Raw genomic sequence first — 24,881 nt, forward strand, 5'->3', positions numbered from 1 at the left:
TCTGGGCCTGAGCCCAGGTTGGGGCCAGAGTAAGAGCCTCAGCATCTCTCTGCCTCTGCCCCCTCCACTTAGTAAACAAGTCTAAAATGAGGGTGATGATTGCAAGCGGGGCGGGCGGGGAACCTAGCCATAGATTTGTGTAAATAAAGGAATATGCTGAGTAATTTTCTACACTGTACACCTAAACTTCAACTCTGATAGTATATTTGCTTCAAAGAGACATTTAAAAATGAACTATATAATTTGTGAAATTATCTGTAAATGTTCAACTTAACTAAAGTTGGTCTTTCATTTTTATAGCAGAATCTTTTCAAAATTAACCATTACATGCTTATCATCAAATTACAACTTGAAAAACCTACCCTTTCAAATATAAGTTTTATTATGCCAAATATATTCCTTTTATATACCTGCCTCTGTTCATGGAAGCTAAGTCTTAGGGCCCTGCTACATGTTCAAATTAAGGCTGGATAGAAACCAGCTATTGAGTTTTCCCCATTTTCAAAGACTAACTTCGTAGCGGATTGGTTCTTTTTATAGCTGGATAGATTTTTTTATGGTATAAGAATGACCATTTATAGTTGCATGCGTGGCTGGTCTAAATGTATTGCATGATTAACCAGTTAATTGTGTTGTAAATACTTTGCATATGTGGCCAGTGTTACTTTGCACATGTGGCTGGTATAAATTTATTATGTGATTAACCAGTTAATTGAGTCATATGTGTAATGCGCATCACGAGCCTAAATGATCACTTTATTTCTTTAATTATAGTTAAAAAGAATATAGATCAGAGTAACCCTCTGTCTACCCAGAATGAAGGAGAAAATGCATCAAAGAACTCTAGAAAATGCAAAGATGCGGTGGAACGCAATACAGATGATAAGAGGGAAGACTTTGTACAAACAGCAAAGGAGCCATCTGATAAAAATGTGGAAGAAGTAAATGCAGTTGAAAATGAACCTGAAGAGAGTAATCAAAAGCTTAAAGAAGGTAAAGGAAAATAGAATTCCTACTATAGCAAACCTACCCCATCAAATCTGTGAAATAGCATTAAACAGAAGCTCTGGGAATGCAAAACAGTTTTAACTAAGCGTAGAAAACTGTATATTTGAAACATGCTTCAGCCTATGCACGTAGACTGCTGAATAGGCAGCTGTGTTTCAGCATAAGCTAGCCTGATAAATTCTCAGATTGACTGAAGCTTTTTGTGCAATTCTGGTAAAACCATAGATATATGTAGCTTCCTTTGGCATCACCTGGCCGGTATGATATACAATGAGCTGCCGGTTAACAAAAAGTAATATACCTACAGTTTATCACTTTATTAGAAGGGATAATAGTTTGTTAGTATGCTGCACATTTTCTAGATAAATTATAACGTTCAGTTGAAACTAACTTCAGTTGTAACACAGGCTCTTTAATTTTAATTTTTCTCCCTTTTTTTCTTCAGTTTTCTTCCACAATGTCATTTCCTTACTTTTTAACTTGACTGCTTTAGCTTGGAGTGGTACTGTGCAATAATCTTTATAGCATTTATAAATCTATTTCTAAAACAGGCCAGTGTTCATATAGAGCCTCTGTCACAGGCAGTCTGTGATAGCCCACGTTCATTCTCTCATTTTGTTTAGCAACACCTGGAATAGTTTCATAGTAGCTAGGGTCAGGAGGGTGCTGAACAGATCATCTAGCCTGACCCCCTGCCACAGGCAGGAATGAATGCTGGGTTCACAAGACCCCAGACAGGTGATCATCCAACCTCCTCTTGAATTTACCCAAGGTAGGGGCGAGGACCACTTCCCTGGGAAGTTGGTTCCAGATTTTGGCCACCCTAACTGTAAAATATTGCCTTCTGATCTCTAACCTAAACCTATTCTCCAACAGCTTATGACCATTGTTCCTTGTCACCCCAGGTGGTGCTGGGAAGAAAAGGGCTCTACCTATTTGCTGTTGATCTCCCCTGATGAGTTTGTAGGCAACCATTAGGTCCCCCCTCAGCCTCCTCTTGCTGAGGCTGAACAGGTTCAGGTCCTTCAGTCTCTCCTCGTAGGGCCTGTCCTGCTGTCCTTCTCACCAAGTGGGCGGCCCTCCTCTGAACCCTCTCCAGGCTGGCCACATCCCTTTTGAAGTGCGGCGCCCAGTACTGGACGCAGTACTCCAACTGCGGCCTGACCAAAGTCGCATAGAGGGGGAGTGTCACCTCTCTGGACCAACTTGAGATGCACCTTTGGATGCATGACAAGGTATGGCTGGCCTTGCTGGCTGCAGTCTGGCATTTGGTGGCTCATGTTCATCTTGGAGTCAATAATGACTCCAAGATCCCTTTCCACCTCTGTGCTTTCAAGAAGGGAACTCCCCAGCCTGTATGTATGCCGTAGATTCCTTCTCCCAAGGTGCAGCACCCTGCATTTGTCTACATTGAACCCCATCCTGTTCTCGTCTGCCCACTTTTGTAGTCTTTCTAAATCTAGTTGCAGCCTCTCTCTCTCTCTCTTCAAGTGTGTCCACCTCGCCCCACATCGTAGTGTCATCGGCAAACTTAGACAGCGTGCTTTCCACCCCCTCGTCCAAGTTGCTGATGAAGATGTTAAACAGTGCGGGCCCGAGGACCGAACCCTGGGGTACCCCACTGCTTGCATCTCGCCAGGCTGAGTACAACCCGTCTACCACTACTCTCTGGGTGCACCCCATCAGCCAATTTTTTACCCATCCAACTGTGTAGACATCAATGCCACAGTCGCTTAATTTATTGATGAGGATGGGGTGAGAGACAGTGTCAAAGGCCTTCTTAAAGTCTAGAAAGACTACGTGCACAGCGACACCATCATCAAGGGATTTAGTTACTTGGTCATAAAAGGCAATCAGGTTGGTCAGACAGTATAATAATAATCCAGTATCTGAGAAATTGAGAATAGTGCAACTCCATGCTTTGGTAAAAACTAACTTTTTTTTGTAAACACACGTGAGCTAGGTATTTCACAGAGCAACTATTAAAAATGGGTCTAATTAATAAACCTACCATTTTAATGGATGACTAGACTTATAAGTTAACGAAAGGGATGGATGGAAAAGAATCTGACTTCACAAAGAAAATATGGTTACCAAATTTAGACACATCTTTGTATTAATGTCACAAATTTATTCAAGTGTGAAGACTTCTCAAATGGTATGAATTAGGCAAGAATGGGAGCATGCTGTTGTCAGGATACTTCAAACTTAAAATACTTCCATTGTATGATATAACAATAGCATTCAAAAGCTCCAATTGGAATCAGATCCCTCAGACTTAGCATTATACAAATGCATATGCAAAACCAAACCCTGTAGCAATGATCTTGCATCCAATGAATGAAGAATACAGTAGTAGGAGGATTTCATGTACTGTAAGTCATAATTATTATACAACAGCTTTAAAGCTGATGCTAGAGGGAAGTTTATTAGAATGATGTTGCTTAATTGAAAGTTGAAACTTTTTTGTTTCAGTCTGAATTTCACCAACTTTTTATAGTCTTCTGAGGAATTAATTTTTAGGAAAAAAAGCGAATAGGCATTGAATGAATAATGTACATTGTATAAGAACAACTCCTGATTACTTCAAATTTACAAATCTCTTAGTTGCTTTTCCGTAGGAATATGCTCCCTAGATAGGATGTTCATCCTACGTCTTTAAAATTTAGTTACCCGTTTCTGTGGTATACATGATCATTTTTTCCACTTTTGGTTATGGTAATAAAAATTATATGACTTATTGTTGGGGAAAAAATCAGTCTTGTTTTTCATTTACAGAACCCACAGACAACTCAGGTACTTTTTCAGCATATGATGGGCTCATGTTCTGTGCAAGCAGGAATACTGACCGAATTCATCTCTACACAAAGGTAAGCACTAGATTGCTCTCAGTAGCTCTCTCTAAATTTGCCATACCAGTTGGCTTTTTTAGCATACTAGCATTTTATTTGTAATGTAATCTTTCACGGTTATATCTGTATTTCCATTTTAATTAGCATACTTTATAACAAATGTCTGTTTTTCCTATCTCCTAATTATTTTCCTTCAAGAAATTAAGTAGTTCACTAGACTAACTTTTCTCTCCTAGGTGACAAATGAATAAAATTATTTTCATAATAGATGTATATTGAGTTAATTAATTGGATTAAATGTTAGAGGCACAGGTGTTCATTCCTTTATTGCAAAAAAGAAATTTCATGATATTTAGTTGTTAGAATTGTAAATTCTTTCTTCTCTTCCTGTTTGTAAAGTTTTGTCATTCTGTTTATTACTACAAGTGAGTTGGAGGTGGAAAGCACTAACAACTTGTCTAATTAGGACCTAATTCAAAATTAAAATCACAGGGAGTCACAGTACTGTTTTTAATGGGCTCTTCTGAACAGTGATGTTAATCTGGTGGACTACAATGACAAAACAGAAATACATATTTTCCCTAAACACCCTCAAGCTATTTTAAAATGCTGTTTGAAAACTGCTTTACCAAACTCATTTCTTCAGATCTGATATGACTAAGCCACCTGCCTTGACCAAAAACAACAGAAAATTATCAAATTAAGTTTTCTTCAGTTGTTTTGCAGAATATCTGAAATTATAGTTTGTGCTATTATTTTTTATTCTAAACTATTTACAAATCTTTCAGTTAAAGAACTGCACTAAGTATATTGGATTATAGATGAAGGTGGGTGTATGCTTTCTGAGGTTCAGCTATAATGAGGATAACAAAAATGCTTAACTGGCAGAATGTTCAACGTGTCAATACAAATAATGACAGTTCCTCTTTTAAGCTAAATGTGCAAATGTAATGTTTCTTCCTAAATTAGGCATGATTAATGGTGCCATGTCTATAATACCCTACCATCCCCTGAATAAAATAAATATAGAGAATTCCCATTGGTACACAAAGCAATCGGAGTACAGAAATAGCAATCAATGATCTTCATTGTTTTCTGAGGAAGGGCTTGCTTGCTTCTACCTCTAGACACTCTCCAATTGCTGCTTTGGGAGTTAGAAATCTTCAGTCTAATAGACTCCTTCAGGCTAACCATGGCATTCAGTTCCAGATGCAACTGAAATGTGCATCACCCGGGTTTTTCATGTCTCACCAATCTTGAATGATTTATATCGTTTCAGACAACCATACTGGTTTATTCATTGTGAATTTGATAAAATATTTTTTTATAAACTCGAGAAAACAGAAATTCTATGAGGTGACACATATGAGCCAGCGGTAGCATTTGAGCCAAAGATCTTTATGTCCTCAGTGCAAATCTATGAAACTTTAGTTCTAGAAATGTCCTCCTCTGAGTGAATAGCCATTGCAAGAGGAGGAGATGTGTACTTTGCACCTCTGTTAGCTACATGGGTTCTGGTACCATTTTTTTAGAAATCTCTGAAAACCTCTCAGTTGCCTTATTTATAAAATAGGCTAAATTATACTGGCTGCCCTAATCATTTGAAATAAACCAGAGGCACAGCTTATAATTTTGGTGCCCTGGGACAAGTGGGGAGAAGGTGAGCGCTTACCTCCTTGGACACGGGCTGCTGCTGCCTCAGTGCAAGGCTCCCCTAACAGGCTGCTGTGGCAGTACAGTTCCTTGGGGGCTATTTTTATGTTGCACCCTTTGTATTGGTACCCAGAGCTCCTGCCCCTCTCCAATTATGCTACTGCACAGAACTGAAACTACTCAGAGAGTGAGGTGAGCTTAGAACTGATGATTTGGTGGTTCCCAGTCTGACCCTTCCACTTGGCTAGAAGTTGAATTGAAGAGTTCCTAGTATTACTGTGGCATCTGGGAACGCCAGTCATCAGCCAAACTCTCACAGTACTCAGCACTGCCATCTCCTGTGCACTGTGATATTTGAGAGTTCACTTCTCCCCAGCCAGAGCAGTTTCTCTAAGTCCCGGATTAGGCTTTGAGCCACAGGGATCCTACACATTGAAAATCAGTTGAGAAAGAGCTCATTCAGATCCCTATGGAGAAACTCGACCTATATCACACCACTTCCTAGACACAGTTTTCAGGTGAAATCAAGTCATTTTCTCCATTCTAAAGGAGTACGTCTGTATCCATTCTTGTGCTTCTACAGTGCTTTTCCAATTAACAGTTGAAATACTGCTAAATTATCATATTTAATTACATGCAAAGTACTGTATTTCAGATCTATTCACCACGTATCTAATAAGATACATGGACAGATGCATTAAAAGAGAGGCATATAACACAAAGCGCAAACTTGTAATCCTCTTGACTTGCAAGTACTCTACTAGGAATTGAGTTTCTCAAGTCTATACAGTATTAGTGTACAAGCACCATGAAAATGCTTTTAAAAATATTTTCCTGTATTGGTGCACTTGATCATTGGGCTAACTGTTGAAAAAATGTGTACTTTCTTTCAATTTAAGACATTGCAATTGTAAATAAAAGTGAAGAACTTGAAGACCTTGGTTACCTCCAGATTAAATAGATTTAATCAAATTGTCTTGCATCCCTAGGAAGGAGAACCACTAAACTGTAATTTCATTCCATTGGATATAAAATTGGATAACTGGGAGGATTTACCAGAGAGTTTCCAGCAAAAACAAAATCATTTTTTGGTAAGAGCTGTCTTGCAAATTTTACTATGAAAATGTTTCATTTGGATGGGGGTTTTTTTTGGTGGTTATATATTTTTTTATAAATGGGGAACATTTTGTTACTCTGCTTCAGGTTTTAGTCACTGGTTACATTTTCATCAATGCCAGCAGATCTTATAAATGTTGATATGAATAATAAATGTGCAGTCTGTTACTTTGGCAAATTATAACACCTCCTGCCACCATTTCTGTAGATAGAATCATCAACATATCATTTAATTTCTCATTTACAGGATTAGTAACTGATGTTCTTAAGTTAAAATCAGATTTTAAAGGTTATGCTTTAAGCATGGTAAACTGTGGCTGGAAGTATGCTTGATTGCTTCACAGTTGCAATTTTGGGCAAAGTTGGTGGTCTCTTGATTCACCCTGTGGTCATCCTTTCGTTTGACATAATTTTTATATCAATGGTAGAACAAGACACACTAAGACCTGTAACCTTTGTAAAGAAGAGATCTACAGCTATACATTGGGAGAGCATTACAGTGGAAGAATCAAGCCCTCACAAATTAAGAAATGCCAGATTTAAAGTTGTGCAACAGGGCAAACTTAACATCCTTTTCTGAATGCTCATTGCTATATTTTTAATAATGCAAACTGAATAAACGAATTCTGTCTTCTGGAGCTTGTATCAATTCCTTGGTGGTTTCATCTGCAAGACTAAGGTCTTCATATCCACAGCCCAGATCTCTATCAATTCAGTTAATTAGTAGTGGTAGAAGGTTGTTGTCTCTGTGGACCAGCTGCTCACGTGGGATCAGGTGCACAATTTGCCACTGGATCTTTGAGCCTCTTGCTAGACAGCAGAGGAATGGTGAGATTCAAGAATCCTAGTTTCAAGTTCATGTTTTAAAAGGAAACATGCCTTAATTCTGGGGCTCTTCTGCCCCTATGCCTGCAGTCTGCCCTAGCTCTCTTCTGGTTTTTCTTTCTTCAGGGAGGGAAAGCACCCATTACTTCCTCTACCTTTTGTCTACTTCCATAACACCCTGCTCTTCATGTTTTGTCTTCAGGTCAATCCCTTTCCCCTTTTTATGCCGAGTAGGTGCAGGCTACAAGGACATTAACAGCTCAAGAGAGAGTCTCCTCCCCATTGTGTGTTCTCATGCTCAGTACCCTAACAGCCAACCCACAGTTGCTGGGAAGGGCAATTCCAGGACCAGCAGCTGCAGGCCGACAGCCGGCCCAGTTCAGCTGGCACATACAGATGATCTGGGGAGAGAATCTAGCGAGTTTGGCTCTCAAATTCTAACCAACCTACTGAATGTGAGCAGGCTGAGATTATTTGGCTATATGTGGCAGATTTTCAGAAGGATAGCGAAGGACATCAAACCAGCACCCATCCAAAATGCATGCAAACACTATCCACAAAATAGTTTTAAGACTTCAATTTGGATACAATATTTTTCGTTAACCTTTATTATCAGAAGCCATTTTAGTAGAAATATTCAGCCCAGCTCAAACACCCACATGGAAAACTGCTGCCTGAAGAGCTTTATTTTGGAAGAGCTGTAAGCAATTTGAAAACAAATTAATAAAGAGTTAAGTCATCTTAATTCTAAACATCAGTGAAAGGGGCTGCCTGTGATGAAGACAAACACATATTCTGCTCTATTTATTACAAATTAAAAGTAATCTCCAAGCACCTGGCAGGTTACCATAGCAGCCTTCCTTGGTGACCTGATAAAATTTTCCCTTTTGTTATAAATAGAAATGAATTCAGCCACAGAGACTGGGCTAACATAAAACATGCTGTCTGAACATTCATTAAGAAAGCTTATTACAAAAAGGCATTTTGTATCATTATAAACATAAGATTTAGAAAGTCCAAGAACAAGGAACTCTTGTTTGCTATAGCACTGGAAAGACACCTTGTGTTAAAAGCACATGTATTAGTTCTGAGACTGTATCTATTGCATAGAGTTGTAGCTTTAGCAGCAGGAGGCTTTTTTAACACAGCTGTTTTTATATTTCATAATTCTGAATGAAAATTGAGAAAGACATGCTGTAAAATGCAATTTTAAAAGAATTTTTAAAAATCCTATTTTTTTTCCTATTGTAACATCTTATTTGACTTCTTCCATAGTGCTCCATCTCCATGGGGAGGAGTCTCTAATCTGTACACTTTTTAAAAATTTTTTACATTTATTCCCAAAGAGCAATTATCTGAAAATAAAATCAGAATTATAAGCATCTAGTTTTCTGGTTCTGCAGGTTTTTAGGGAAGGCTCAAATCACATTTGGAATAATCTAGTCCCCTAAGTAGATGATTTTTCCACATTGTAAAACCATTTGATGGTTTGGCAGAGATAACATCTCAGACAAGGCTTGATATTTCAAATAAAAAGGTGTTGCAGGTCATGTAAAGGAGTATATTGGAAGAGCTGAATGGAGAAATGTAACTATGCTGGCTAAAACAGTCTCTTTCACTTAGACTAAATTATTAGAAAGCTTTTTTGCAGTGAAATGAAAAGAAAAGTAGAATAATTTGCCCCTGCCCATCCCCCCCAAAATGTACATGCATGCAAGTGAGCTGTTTTTCCATTAACTACACCCCTGACTACAAATTTAATTTTTTCTCATTTTCTGTAGTTTGTTTTTTGTTAGCTGTATTACTCATTCAGTCTATAGCTTCAAAGGGTTTCTTTTAATGACTCATTCTAGGAATACTGAAATCCCCTTTAGCTCTTCCAATTCAAAAATATAAAAGCAGCAACCAAAGAGAGAGGTTCAATTTTTACATTATGGTTTCTTTTTCTATTATGAAAAGCTGAATATAGCAGTAGGTGATTAGCCATATAGAAAAACCTATGTATTACATGAATCTGTGCTGGTTGAATTTATTACTGAATTCACTGCTGCTTGGAGATTTGTGTTCAAATTTAAATTGTAAATTTGTCTCTAGCCCAAAGAGGACCTCCCAGACAAGGGCCAAGTGTAGCTGATGATGAGTCTTCTGACAGCCTGAAACATTTGGTGTAGGAGGTGTGAACTGCCTACATCAGTGGGAGGTTCATGCTTCAACCTTGTTATGGAAATCTGAATATTACTATTAACTCTTTTGTTGCTCTTTAGTTTAGAAAGTCTCAGCTATTATATTTGCTTGTGGTGTTCCTTGCTGTCAAGCACTGCTATGGTAGGAAATTCAAATTTGCCTTGACTTGTGCCTTTGAAGTGTCAGAAGCACAAATCCATATTTCTAGGTGCTAAAATCCTGATTAGTCCTGTTCTATGCAGTGTCAAAACTTCTGGTTTCCCTGACAACCTCAATTTAGTTCTGCATCTTTACTACTAAATTTTGCAGTACATGATACATTAGGGGCCAGTGTAAAATAAAATTGCCTTAACATTTTTTGTGCAACTCAGCTTTATATTGCCCTGCTTACTGAATTCAGTAACAAATTACATATGCTAATTTGTCATAGATTTTCTCTTGCATTGAAGTGCCACAGGAAGAGTGGATAGTGAAATAAGTGAAGCTGTGATTATAAAACATTTTGAAAATGAATATGCAAATATACTTGAATTCTGACTTCATTACTAACTGAACCAATTTTAATACTTTTGTATGGATCACAAATGAGTTTTCTAACTATGCAGTAGTACCGAAATATTTTTTAAGGAGGCATAAATCTTCAGGCATTACACACAAACAGTTCAACTGATTTTTGTTACAGCTTTCACTATTGCCTCTGGAATTAGATTAGGCTGTAAGAATTTTAGCATTAATAGAAGAATATTAAGAAAAGTAATGAAAGCTAGGTGAAATAACTTTTTCAAATTGTGTAGAGGGATGCCATTTAGTCTAGTACTGAAACTAGTGCTGGATTTTGAAAACATGAGGCAAAGGTTGTCTGTGAACCTAATTATAGTCTTTGTTCACAGCACTTTTACGGAGCCAAAACTTCCATTGTGAGACAGAGACAGTATTGGGAGTTTTGCCTAAGTAGCACATAGCCTTCTGCCTACATTTTTCCTATTAGCCAAGGTCTTTCTCTCAGAAGAGAGGGTTTGCCAATATCGCACCACCAGCAGATCCTCCTAGTAGAGACAGCTAAGACTAGCAAGAGTTCTTTGCTCAGAATAGCTTATGCCAGTGCTTCCCAAATGAACTGGCTTCTTTGCCAGTATAATTGTGTTTGTACTAGGGCTTTTGTCAGCATAGCTATGTTTAGTGGGCGAGATTTCTTTTTTCACACTCTTAATCCATCTAGCTATGCCAGCAAAACTTTTAAAGGTGAACCATGCCTGAGTCTCAAGACTTTGCAGGCCTTTTGCAGCTGGTATCAAATGGTACAACTTAGAAAGGACCAGCTTATAGCATGCAAACTTTTTCAGTATGACATTTTTTAGTATACTCATTTAAGATATTATTCAGTATAAACAGATATTTATTTAATGCCTGTCCTCTTGACCTTGCCTCTCTGTCTTTCTCTCTGTCTGACAGATTTTGAGGTTTGTGAGAGAATGGAGTAATCTAACAGCCATGAAGCAGAAAATTATCAGAAAAAGTGGTCAGATCTTTCGGAGCCCCATTCTTGTTGCAGAAGAGCTGTCTAAACAGCAGGCCAGGCTTAGCAGCACAAAAAGGTATGTGTTTTTACTCTCCATTCTTTCTTTTGTGTTCATTGCTGCAAGGGGCCCCATTTATTTTCTGTACCTTTCAGTAGAATCATGTTGAGATAAACTGAACGTTATGTGACAGCTTGTCCTATAGGGACAAAATTACACATTCTGTGCATATTTGAGCAAGTCTGTTGGTGCAGAACATGCTGCCTGTCTCTCTCACTGTGAATCTAGTCCAGCAAATATTCTGGCTCTACAGGCTTCTGCAGCTTTAAACATCCAGAACCTGCCAGAGATTCAGGAGAAAAATCTTTCCTTCATGGTTTCCAAATGCCACCTATTGGCTTTCACATCTCATTTATGTTGGCATTATTTGTTATTCATTTAAGCACTACCAGTGTGCTTGAAGCTTTGAAAGGTGCAGTTGCAATCCTGAAGATAGTATGGTCCTTTAGAAAATGCAGAATACACCGGGAGACGCAGAACAAGGTTTTATCCTCAGTTGTTTACTTATTATAATGTTTTTGGCATTGTGAGGATATAAACTTAGATACCTTTTTTGCTCTTAATTTTTAACTTCTTGGCTTTTTAACTTCTCTCTCACTTCATGCATGCATTGTGAGAGAAATTCCTTTTTTTAACTTTTTTTTTTTGTTCTGACTCGCTCTTGTTGCAATAGGGGTAGCATTGTTTCCCAAAGGAGCACCTTTTGTATTTTTTCCATCTTCAAAGTTAGCTGCAAACTTTTAGAAAAAGGAAAAAATATTATTTGGCATTAGGTTAAACCAGGAACTTATATTTTAACACTGTGTTCTTGATCATTTTAAATGCCTCCCATTCCAGAAGAAGGTAGTCTTACTCCTTCTGTACCCAGAAATGCTTGTTGGTACACAGTAAGATACAATACTCAGGAGGGAGCCTCTCTGGAAGTAATTTTTAAACAACAGGGCTATAGAAACTCTGTTCACCATCTCCTTCTTTTCCATCTCTTTCTATCCTCATAGAAAAATAGGGCTCAACAAGACCTCAGAAGTCTCAGCAAGACCTCAGAAGTCATCTAGTCCAGCCCCGTAGTCAGGGCAGGATCTACACTATCCACACCATCCCAGACAAATGTTTGTCTAACCTTATTTTACGAACTTAGGGATGGAGATTTCATAGTCTTTCTATGTAATCTGTTTCAGTGCTTAACCACCCTCATAGTGAGAAACCCAACCTTTTTGTAATATAAGCCCATGACTACTTGTCATGTTCCCTGTGGACATAGACATTTGATTATTTTTTTTTTTTATAACACTTTTTTAGTTAAGATGATTGTTATCAAATCCCCCAGTCTTTTCTTCTCCAGTTTAAATAATCCCAGTTTTTTGCAGCTTTTCCTCTTATGGTATGCTTTCTAGACCTCTGTTCATTTTTGTTGCTCTCCTTTGGCCTCTTTCCAGTTGGTCCACATCTGTCTTGAAGTGTGGTTCCCAGATAAGGCCTTGCTGGTGCTGAATAGAGTAGAAATAATCACTTATCTTGACTTGCATGCACCACTTTTGATAATACATCCCAGTATACCATTATACTTTTTGCAATATTATATTGTTGACTTATTTAACTTTCAGTCTATAGTACTATAGCCTAGCCTGTTAGTCCCCCATTTTGAGTTTTTGCATTTGATTGTTCTGTCCAAAGTGTAGTATTTTGCACTTACCTTCACTGAATATCATCCTATTTATTTCAGGCTATTTTGCCAATTTATCAAGGTCATTTGAATCCTAATCCTATTCTCAAAAGTTTCTGTTCATCCACTGTGTTGGGTGCCATCTGAAAATACACAAGTGTGCACAGTATTTCAACTTCCAAGTCATTAATGAAGATATTGAAGAGTACCAGACCCAGGAAAGACCACTGGGAAACTCCACTGGATATGTCCTCCCAGTTGGCCATTGAATCATTGTTGACTATGATTATGACTATCTGGCTCACTTTACAGTAGTTTCATGTAGACCATATTTCCCTAATTCTCTGTAGTTGAAACCCCCACGTATCCCTAATACATCAACATAATCATAAGCAGGAATAAATTACTACTCATGATAATACGTTCATTGGCCCAATATTTATTTCATAACCCAGAATCTCTTTCTTACCTTTCTCAGCATCAGCTCTTAGCCAATTTCCTTATCTTCTTCAAATGCCAACTTTTTCAGTACTTGCTATTACATCCTTTCCTGTGTTGCTGAAAAGTAGTAGGTACCTAATCAGTGGTAAAATCTAAATTTACCTTTCCTCCTACTCTCTTTTCTGCCTCCTTCTCTCGCTCTCATAATGTCACTATCCTGTCTGACGTTCATGCTCACAACCTTTAGTCCTGTAATAAGACTTTTCTTAAAATTTCTCACACTCAGGTTTTCTCATAAAGTAGTCTGCAATTACCTAAAAGCTGTTGTTTCCTCTTAACTCCTACTGCTAAACCCTCCAAAATGACTGCATTTTGGTGGTAGGCAGGAATTCCTCTAACCATATATAATTCTAGGCTTGCAAAAAAAGTATAGATCAGCAAGTAGCAGCAATAAATAGGGCAATTATAAACCTGGCTTAGGTTTGTTACTCTCGTTACTATATCACTAGATCTGATAGGAGCCGTGTGTTCATAGTTTCATAGATGGTATAGTCCGAAGGGACGTCAATGGATCATCAAGTCTGATCCCCTGCCCATGGCAGGAAAAGATGCTCGGGTCATGTGACCCCAGCCAAGTGCTTGTCCAGTCTCTTCTTGAAGACCGCCAAGGTAGGGGAGAGCACCACCTCCTTTGGAAGCCCATTCCAGATTCTGGCAACCCTAATCGTAAAGAAGTTCTTTCTGATGTCCAGCCTAAATCTACTCGATCAGCTTGTGGCCGTTGTTCCTGGTTATTCCAAGGGGTGCCCTAGTAAACAGGGCATCTCCATTCCCTTCTACCCCCCCACCTGGTGAGTTTGTACACTGCCACAAGATCCCCCCTCAGCCTTCTCTTGCGTAGGCTGAAAAGTCCAGGTCCCTCAGTCTTTCCTCAGAGGGCCTTCCCTGCAGGCCTCTAACCATATGAGTGGCCCTCCTCTGGACCCTCTCAAGGTTGTCCACATCCCTCTTTTAGTGCAGCACCCAGAACTGGACGCAGTACTCGAGCTGCGGCCTGACCAGTGCCGCATAGAGGGGAAGCATCACCTCTCTGGACCTGTTCGTGATGCACCTACTAATGCATGACAAAATGCACTTAGCTCTGCTAATTACTTCATCACACTGATGACTCATATTCAGCTCGGAGTCGACAATGACTCCAAGATCTCTTTCCGCTGCTGTGCTGCTGAGAAGGTCATCTGCCAGCCTATAGGTGTGCTGGTGATTCCCTCTCCCTAGGTGCAGCACCTTGCACTAGTCCTTGTTGAACTGCATCCTATTATTCCCTGCCCACTTCTCTAACCTGTCCAGGTCTGCCTGGATTCGGTTTCTTCCCAGCAGCGTGTTTGCTTCACCCCATAGTTTTGTGTCATTTGTGAATTTGGACAGAGTGCTTTCCACAGCCTCTCCAGGTCACTGTTGAAGATATTGAGCAGCACTGGCCCAAGGACCAAACCTTGGGGGACCCCACTGCTCACACCTTTCCAGGTCGATACCAACCTGTCCACCACCACTCTCTGGGTATGACCCTTCAGCCAATTTGCCACCCACGTGATTGTGTAATCATCTATGCACAGCTGTTCAATTTGTTTATGAGAATAGGATGGGATACTGTGTCGAAGGCCTTCTTAAAGTCCAAGTAGATGATGTCTACCTCAACTCCTGCATCTAAGTATTTAGTCACCTGGTCATAGAAACAAACAAGGTTAGTCAGGCAGGATCTACCTGCTATGAACCTGTGCTGGTTGCCCTTCAGCATTATATTACCTGCTGGACGCCTACAAATGTGTCCCTTAACAATTTTTTCAAGGGTTTTCCCAAGGAGAGAGGTGAGACTAACCAGTCTGTAGTTACCTGAATCCTCCCTCCTCCCCTTCTTGAAAACAGGAACTACATTGGCCCTTTTCCAGTCCTCTGGGACCTCACCTGAGCACCACAAGTGCTCAAACAGCCGTGCCACTGACTCGAAAATAACGAGATGACACTTATTAGTATGTGAGTGACTATATCTATTGATATGGCTACTGTAACTTAGTTTGCTTTGTAATTACATGTAATAAATGACCAAAAATATTGGGTTGAGGACTGCTGAGTTTTTAAAAATGCTTTATTTAGAAGAATTAGTTTTCTGTGATACCACAATAAAAAGGAAATCAAATATATGCAAAGTTAAATTTAGCAAGGACTCTTCCATATTCTCTTCCTCGGGTACATAAAAATAGAAAATCCATGATGTTTGCCATGAGTTGTTTTCTTTCAGTTGTTTTCTAATCACTTTTGAACTAGATGTCATTCAATACTTGCTTATTTATTGGTTACAAAATGGAGCAAAAGCTCATTTTTGGGGGGGGGGGAAAGACAATCCCATCTCATGAAAAATCTGAGAAAATAAATTCATTGCTCTCAATTGTATGTCTGGAAAACAGGGAATATTTGGAAGAGGATTTTCAACACGAATATTGCTGCAGGCAGTAGTAGGCATGTTCTGTAAGTGTTTCATTGTCTGCTACGTATGACCAGAAACGGGAATGCTGAAACTATTTGTAATCATTCTAGGTACGTGACAAAAGAAGATGTTGCAGTTGCTTCACTAAGCAAAGCGAACAGTAGTGGGGGGAGTGTACGTATGGTTTCAAAGGAAGCTACATTTAACCTGAAAACTGAAGCTACTTCTGTGGGAGAAAAAGATGGCCCTTCAACAAAGTAAGTTCATCAGTGTTAACAGCAGACAAAATAGCCATAATGTAGTGATTAAACTATTGATCCTCAAAATTTATTTTTATATTGGGTAATAAAATTATAGGGTATGATGACTTATGTTACTGCAATATATTGTTTAGATGAGGGAGTTTCTTGTGCTAATTTAACTAAATTCCATTTCCTGTAATAATAACTAGACTGCTTGTCAGTGCACAACTGAGTCCATTAAAATGAAAGAAGAGAAATGGAGAGCTTTCACTCAAACAAGCTTGTGAGTATATGGCTTGGAGACATAGTGTCTCTCTTACTCCGTTTTAAATTAAATATAATATGGTAGAGAACAGCGTCTACAACCACCTGGAAACAAGCCCAAGCTTGCTTTTTAAACATTATTGGTCAACTAGTTTTCAGCTGCTGAAGACTACAGACAATATAGGAACCTCATCTAAGTCAGGCTATTACCAGATAGCCATGAAAAATGTCAGGAAGTTCTCAGAATGTTTTTTTCTGAAAAGAATCAATTTACTTTGGCAATTTACTTTCAGTTATGGGTAATAATTGTCATACTGTACTCCAATACCCCGCTTCTATGCAAGAACACCCCCCTTTAATATGTGTGCAAACTAGCATTTCCACAGGAATAATAGAAAATTGCAGTAATAATCACATTTACATATGCAAATGCACTCATTGTATGTGTAAAAATCCCTTTAAAATCTGGTCATAAAATTTTATTAAAAATAAGGGGGTTAATTACATTGTACAGTGAATAACCAGAATAAGGTATAAAATTAAGTAAGGTATAAGATATAAAATATAAGAAACCTAATAGTACATACTATGGTATTAGTAGTAAATACTATTAGTATTGATCAAGACCAGTTTTATTAAATAACTGCTACTTGTCTTCCTAACAGGTTGCTTTTGGAAGATGGAAAAGACTCTCCAGTTCTTAATTTAGTCTCTGCTCAGGCTGAAGTTGTAGAAGATCCTTCCATAAAGAAAGGCTATTTGCAGGCTGTAGATAATAAAGGGAATCCTCTTTGTCTAAATTGTCAACATCCAACAGTCCAGCTTGACCAACACTGCAAATCCAGTGATTGGGACACAAGATTTTGCTCGCATGCGTGCCAAGAAGACTTCTTGATTCGCTCAAGTAACAGCTACCTGAGGACTAAAGTCTTTGAAATCGAGCGAGGTATTTGCCAGCTTTGCAAACAGAATGCTCAAGAACTCTACCTTAACATCAGAGATGCTCCTAAAAGTCAGCGTAAGAAACTTCTGGATAGTACTTGGATGTCACAGCTTCCATTACGACAGGTAATATCAATAGTATTTTAATCTATTATACATAATCACTTCAGTTCAATTGTGGAAACTTATGCTCTTTAAGTTATTTTAAAAGGGAAGCAGTCAAACACAAATATAGTAAAAACCCACAAAAACACTCCGTTGGGCAGCAGTTTGTTACTAAAATAACTGCAAGGCAGTCTGATCTGATAATGTACTGCTTCCTATTTCTACAAATCCAAATATATCTTTAACTTAAGTACTGCAGTTGTACTGTGCCAGGCAGTGGCCTGGCTTCAATACACTGGCACGTCTGAACTGGAAGTGGTATACCTGCATTTGTATGGCACTATGAAGTGTTTTATATAGATATTTCCTGTTTTTCAAAATGAAGCTTATGAAAATATATGGAATGAGAGCTTGGGCCCAAAGACCTGAAGCACTGAAGAGAGGAATTAGTTGCGTAGATGAGTGCTCACTTAGTTAATCGTATCTCATCTGTTTAAGATGCCATGTACCTTGGGGAGTGAGCTTTATCCTATGCCTGAGTTTCCTTGTGCTACAGCTCAAAGATTTTATTTGAAACACTAAAGAAAGGCCTTGTAGCTGGAAAAGCTGTGTGTGTCAAGGGACAAAGCTTAGTATCACATGTCGTTACAAGAGATGTAGGATTTAGATATAGCTGTTATACTGTTGATTTTTTTCCTTTTTGAAAAATCATTTTATAGCCCAAATTGCTGATGAGAGTAGAACTTGCAGCACTAACAAACATTTATTAAATGTTACCAAAACTGTGCATCTCTTCATTCTTATTTGAGGGCCTCTTGTGCCTTCCCATTTGTGGCTTTACCTTAAAAATCGCATCCAGTTGTGGGTGCAGCTCTTGTCTTGTCAACAAACTGCCCCCAAGAGACACTGCATTTTGAATCCGTTCCACAGCATGATGCTGAAATTACCTTATCGTGCATGTGAGAATGCACAGGTATTTAAGGTTGTTGGTTGGAGAAGGGTGTTTGTGCCTGAAAGCTTGCAAAAAACAATTTTTCCAGGTATTTGATTGGTCTAATAAAAGATATCACATCTACCCGAAAAACCTTGTCTGCTAACACACGCACAGGTATGATTCTCAAAGAAGTTACTGGTAAGTGACCTCTATTAGCAGAATCGTCAGCAATAGCTGTTCATAGATTCATAGATGTTAGGTTCGGAAGGGACCTCAGTAGATCATCGAGTCCGACCCCCTGCATAAGCAGGAAAGAGTGCTGGGTCTAGATGACCCCAGCTAGATGCCGATCTAACCTCCTCTTGAAGACCCCCAGGGTAGGGGAGAGCACCACCTCCCTTGGGAGCCCGTTCCAGACCTTGGCCACTTGAACTGTGAAGAAGTTCTTCCTAATGTCCAATCTAAACCTGCTCTCTGCTAACTTGTGGCCATTGTTTCTTGTAACCCCCGGGGGCGCCTTGGTGAATAAATACTCACCAATTCCCTTCTGTGCCCCCGTGATGAACTTAAAGGCAGCCACAAGGTCACCTCTCAGCCTTCTGTTGCGGAGGCTGAAAAGGTCCAGTTTCTCTAGTCTCTCCTCGTAGGGCTTGGTCTGCAGGCCCTTGACCATACAAGTTGCCCTTCTCTGGACCCTCTCCATGTTATCTGCATCCTTCTTGAAGTGTGGCGCCCAGAATTGCACGCAGTACTCCAACTGCGGTCTGACCAACGCCCGATAGAGGGGAAGTATCACCTCCCTGGACCTATTCATCATGCATCTGTTGATGCACGATAAAGTGCCATTGGCTTTTCTGATGGCTTCGTCACACTGCCGGCTCATGTTCATCTTGGAGTCCACTAGGATTCCCAGATCCCTTTCCACCTCTGTGCCACCCAGCAGGTCATTCCCTAGGCTGTAGGTGTGCTGGACATTTTTCCTCCCTAGGTGCAGCACTTTGCATTTCTCCTTGTTGAACTGCATCCTGTTGTTTTCTGCCCACTTGTCCAACCTATCCAGGTCTGCCTGCAGCTGTTCCCTGCCCTCCGGCGTGTCCACTTCTCCCCATAGCTTTGTGTCATCTGCAAACTTGGACAGAGTACATTTGACTCCCTCGTCCAAGTCACTGATGAAGACATTAAAGAGTATCGGTCCAAGGACCGAGCCCTGCGGGACCCCACTGCCCACACCCTTCCAGGTCGAAGCCGACCCATCCACCACGACTCTTTGGGTGCGGCCCTCTAGCCAATTCGCCACCCTGTGCAGTCATCCACATCACAGCCTCTTAACTTGTTCACCAGTATGGGGTGGGATACCGTATCGAAGGCCTTCCTGAAGTCTAAGTATACGACATCCACCCCTCCTCCTGTGTCCAGGCGTTTCGTAACCTGGTCATAGAAAGAGACTAGGTTGGTCAGGCACGATCTGCCCGCCACAAACCCGTGCTGGTTTCCCCTCAGCATAATTTGCCCTGCCGGGCTCTCACAAATGTGAGCCTTGATAATTTTTTCAAAGACTTTACCAAGGATGGAGGTGAGACTGACTGGCCTATAGTTGCCCAGGTCCTCCTTCCTCCCCTTTTTGAAAATAGGGACCACGTTAGCCCTTTTCCAGTCCTCCGGCACTTGGCCCGTGCGCCACGAGCGTTCGAATATTCCTGCCAGTGGCTCTGCAATGATGTTGGCCAGTGCCTTCAGCACCCTCAGATGGAGCCCATCCGGGCCTGCCGATTTAAAGGCATCCAGTTCTTCCAAATGACTCTGCACCACCTCAGGATCTACGTATGGCAGTCTGGCGCCTTGCTGCTGCCTCTCTACAACCCCAGTGAGAGACTTGTCGTGCCCCTCACTTAGGAACACTGAGGCAAAGAACTCGTTGAGGAGTTCAGCCTTGTCCCCCCTGTCTGTCACCAATTGTTTCTGCCCATTTAGCAGGGGTCCTATTCCTCCCTGGGCCTTCCTTTTACTCCCAATATATCTAAAAAACAATTTCTTGTTGTCTTTTACTTGGGTTGCCATCCTCAGCTCCATGGTAGCTTTGGCCCGTCTAACTGCCTCCCTACAAGCACGAGCAGAGGAGGTATATTCATCTTTAGTGATCTCACCTTGTTTCCACTTTTTATGTGCTCCCCTTTTGGCCCTTAGGCTGCCCTGGATTTCTCTGGTCAGCCATGGAAGCCTCCTGGCCCCTTTCCCTCTTTTGCCTCGCTTGGGGATCGTCTTGCTTTGTGCCCGAAGGATCGTTTCCTTAAGGCACAGCCACCCTTCTTGGGCTCCCATCCCTTCAAAACTCCTACTCTGCAGTGCGTCCTTGACTAATCGCCTGAGTGCATTGAGATCAGCTTTCCTAAAGTCTAGCACTTTCACCCTACTAGTTACCTTACCCACTCGCCGTCTTATGTTGAATTCTTTTATTAGGTGTTATACAGGAAGGGAAGAAGTGCTGTACTGTACTGTCAGTCAAAGTAGCTGGAAGGATTACTGATTGATTTTTTAAATAGCCTAACCTGTTCCTCTTAAAATGCATTCAGTATCTAGTTTAGCAGTTTTGGTGTCCTCCTCTTTGAAGTGCTTTAGTCATGCTGAAGAGTTTCATACACTGCAATCAGAAGCTCTTATTAGTTGCAACTTCACCATAACTCTGAAGTAAAAATACAGTGAAGGTTAAAGCATCTCAGACCTGGCTCACTTCAAGTCCACTCAAAATTCTTTCCCTGAAATCCTTGACTCTGAAGTTTGTCTTTTTGCTAATGTCCAGTGGACACTCATGCTGCCACTGGCTCCCCTGTCATCTTGCCTACTTGAAGTGCAAGTTTCTCATCTTCCCACTGAAGCATCGTCCCGACCTAGCTCTAGTGATCTGTTCCGTGAACTTTTTACAGCTGACATTTGTTTCATTCCACCCATGTTCCAGTCTAAAATGGGACTCGGGTAGAGACGTTTCAGTTGCAGAAATGACAAGCTTCCAGAACTTTCCGAAGAAGCAAGAGTAAAAAGTTCATTCAGACTACAAAGATATTTCTCCTTTTCCCCATACAGCTTTTGTACACCCAACGCTGATAGTATTCACCTCTATAATACCTTTAAATTACAATAGTTCTTAACCTTTTGAAATTAGGAATACAGCTTATCATATTGCTCATTCTTACAGTTTTTGTCAACAAACTAAAAATTTAAATATAATAGAAATAGTGAACACACTTCTAAATGGCAAGCACGTGGTAATAATCTGATTCTTTGTTTTGTGAGCAGCAGAATTAAAAGTGTAACAGGGTTTTTTCTCTTACTATTGTTTTTAATATTTTAATATTTAAGTGTAAAATAACAAATTTCAGGGCGAGTTGCCCATGACAGTCACACAAATCCTTTGTTCTGCATCGTTTCTCAGTTGGAAGTCTGTGGAGGAGCACAGATGCATTAGGATGTGCTTGCATGGAGTCATGGAATTAAATAGTTGATATAAAATATATCAAAATACTGTGGGCTGAGGGAAACTGTACCATCCAGAGTACAATTTCTGGTTACCTGCTAGCAATAAACAAAATAGCGAAGAGTCAATGTTTTCCTTCTCTCACTGAAATCTATTTTAAAAATATTTTATTTTACTGTTTCCTCTGTTCTTACTATATAACCATGATTGCAGAACGTTGCATTTTGATCAGCTCAGAGTGGTCCATTTACAAATCCTGACATTGTCTTTTGTTTATTGTAGCTAAATGAAATTATAACCAACCCGACAGAAGGCCAGTTCTGGCAGGTGGATCATATCAAACCAGTTTACAGTGGAGGAGGACAGTGTTCTCTGGAAAACCTTCAGACTCTATGCACAGTGTGTCACAAGGAGGTGAGTATAAATTGGAACATATCATCCCACACTGTTCATAGAAAATTTACAAGAAAGGTTTTATGCTGTGCGTCTTCTCCTCTTGCATATGAATGGGTTACTTGCCAGAATGTGGAATTGGAGGTTTTAGGGCCAACTTCCATCCTCCTAGAAATCTGAAGGCACTGAACCATGTCCAGGAAGCTCTAGGGGCAACTTCTTAGTAACCTCAGAGTGAATTTTGCCTTGCTGCTGCAAACCACTGACTCTTACTTTGCCATTACATAAAGCTTTGAACTACTTTCATGCAAGGGTCTCACTCTGCATACAGAGAAACAACTCCCATGGCTACGCTGGAGAAGGAGCATGAAGAAACCTAGTGCTATAGGAGCTTTTGCTCTGAAGCACATCCTTGCGAGTTCCAGAGGTTCTGGTTCCTAAAAGGACAAATGCAAGTGTCCTGTTCATAAGAAAGTGATGGTTAGAAAGGAAATGATGGGAAAATTAGTGGTTTTACACCCTTTCTGCTTTGTCTTCCAGTCCTAAGGATTTTTCCCTGAACTAAAATGGACAAATGTTTGCAACATGTCTTGGCAGCCATCAGTCCTCGGGGTCATGGGTGTGTATGTAAGAGATCTATGTGACCATCACACCAAGACCTTCAGCACATACCCCTAGGCAAGGGTATGGAGGAGTGGAGGCTGTCTTAGATTCATAGATTCATAGATGTTAGGGTCGGAAGGGACCTCAATAGATCATCAAGTCCGGCCCCCTGCATAAGCAGGAAAGAGTGCTGGGTCTAGATGACCCCAGCTAGATACTCGTCTAACCTCCTCTTGAAGACCCCTAGGGTAGGGGAGAGCACCACCTCCCTTGGGAGCCCGTTCCAGACCTTGGCCACTCGAACTGTGAAGAAGTTCTTCCTAATGTCCAGTCTAAATCTGCTCTCTGCTAGCTTGTGGCCATTGTTTCTTGTAACCCCCGGGGGCGCCTTGGTGAATAAATCCTCACCAATTCCCTTCTGTGCCCCCGTGATGAACTTATAGGCAGCCACAAGGTCGCCTCTCAACCTTCTCTTGCGGAGGCTGAAAAGGTCCAGTTTCTCTAGTCTCTCCTCGTAGGGCTTGGTCTGCAGGCCCTTGACCATATGAGTTGCCCTTCGCTGTACCCTCTCCAGGTTATCCGCATCCTTCTTGAAGTGTGGCGCCCAGACTTGCACGCAGTACTCCAACTGCGGTCTGACCAACGCCCTATAGAGGGGAAGTATCACCTCCCTGGACCTATTTGTCATGCATCTGCTGATGCACGATAAAGTGCCATTGGCTTTTCTGATGGCTTCGTCACACTGCCGGCTCATGTTCAACTTGGAGTCCACTAGGACTCCAAGATCCCTTTCCACCTCTGTGCCACCCAGCAGGTCATTCCCTAGGCTGTAGGTGTGCTGGACATTTGAGACCTACCATCCGTCTTTTAGGCCACTGAGAAAAAGTCCAAAGGCCAGACCAAGTCCACCCGTTCATTGCCTCGATGGTTGTAGCTTTTGCCAGACAGCAACAGATTAGATCTGCTGCTGACTACCTGACCCCTCAGCAAGAGCACGTTTCTGTCAGGGTGATGTCCCTTAGCCTTTCTTCAACCAAGGAGTACCCACAAGGCAGTGGAGCTAGGGTATTGAGGTGCCCTATACTCACCTTACTTTGGATGTTGCAACATTGCGGTATTTCATAGGAGCTGCCCCCCATGAGTAGCCCCACCACATTGCCACCAAGCCCTGCAGTCGGGTGCAGTTTATGTTCATACCCAGGAGCATTGCAGCGTATACAGGCAAGCAAAAACGCCTGTTGCTTCAATAAAATCTTGTTTTAGCCAGATAGGTAATGGTAACAGTTCCTGTCAGGCTTTCAGGCCACAGATCTTTGCTCTGCTGAAGGTAGGGGCCAAAGAGTGTGCAAGAAAGGAATTGGCCTCTTTCCTCGCACAACCCTCTCAAAAGGGTGGCTCCATATTAAAGTGCAAGGAGCAGTGCAAGCAGTCTGTGTCCCCACAAGAAGCACAGAAGTACTGGTTCCCCCATGTAAGCATGTAGGAGTACTTAAGACACTGGGAATAGTGCGAAATTCTTTGTTATGACCGCAGTGATTCCTAGTTCTCAGAGTGAAGCGCCAAATGGCATTAGGGATCTCTTTAAAAAAAATTCAGGCTTGTGCTGGAAAGCCTAGAGAAACAGGCAGGCACTTCAGGCTCCTGGGGCCAGCTAGCAGGATATTCTTATGTTCAGGGTATTTGTTCCTGCATCCTTTTCCATGTAGTCATTCCCAAACCAAGATGAGCAGTGTGCTGCCTTCTCCCAGCAGATAGCCAGGGGTACAAGCATGCACACCACCAGAAAAGCACAGAAACTCCCTGCGGTGGTCCCTGAACAGAAAGCAAAGGGCTTGCTAGAAACTGAAAAGCAAAATGAGATGGTGTTTTCTGAACTCTTGTTCTTTGTCTATCACATCTGAACAGCTATTTCTGGTTAACAAAGTGCTAACCTTAAGTATTCTATAAAACCACAAGGAAACTTATAAGTTGCGGGAACTTCAAGTGTGTGTACTACTGGTGTGACTAACCTGTGGTATGCCTGCCACAAGTCGCATGCCCACAGTCTTCTAGGAGTTATGGGGACAGGGCTGGGGTAGGGGTGGGAGTGGGCCCAGTGCAGGGCTGCAAGCAAAGAGGGGTGGAG

At 40.9% G+C, this 24,881-nt stretch overlaps 1 protein-coding gene across 1 annotated transcript in view; it reads left to right on the forward strand.

Annotated features, from left to right (window-relative positions):
• The window catches only part of ZRANB3 (zinc finger RANBP2-type containing 3), an 86,834-nt gene that overhangs the window by 59,202 nt on the left and 2,751 nt on the right, over nucleotides 1–24,881 (forward strand). Inside the window, exons 14-20 of the mRNA XM_014599616.3 lie at nucleotides 775–993; nucleotides 3,787–3,878; nucleotides 6,503–6,604; nucleotides 11,091–11,233; nucleotides 15,915–16,061; nucleotides 16,976–17,378; nucleotides 22,043–22,174. Of these exons, the coding sequence (XP_014455102.2) occupies nucleotides 775–993; nucleotides 3,787–3,878; nucleotides 6,503–6,604; nucleotides 11,091–11,233; nucleotides 15,915–16,061; nucleotides 16,976–17,378; nucleotides 22,043–22,174 (1,238 nt within the window). The remainder of the gene's footprint in view (nucleotides 1–774; nucleotides 994–3,786; nucleotides 3,879–6,502; nucleotides 6,605–11,090; nucleotides 11,234–15,914; nucleotides 16,062–16,975; nucleotides 17,379–22,042; nucleotides 22,175–24,881) is intronic.

Source organism: Alligator mississippiensis, chromosome 4, assembly GCF_030867095.1.
Source record: "Alligator mississippiensis isolate rAllMis1 chromosome 4, rAllMis1, whole genome shotgun sequence".
NCBI lineage: Eukaryota > Metazoa > Chordata > Crocodylia > Alligatoridae > Alligator > Alligator mississippiensis.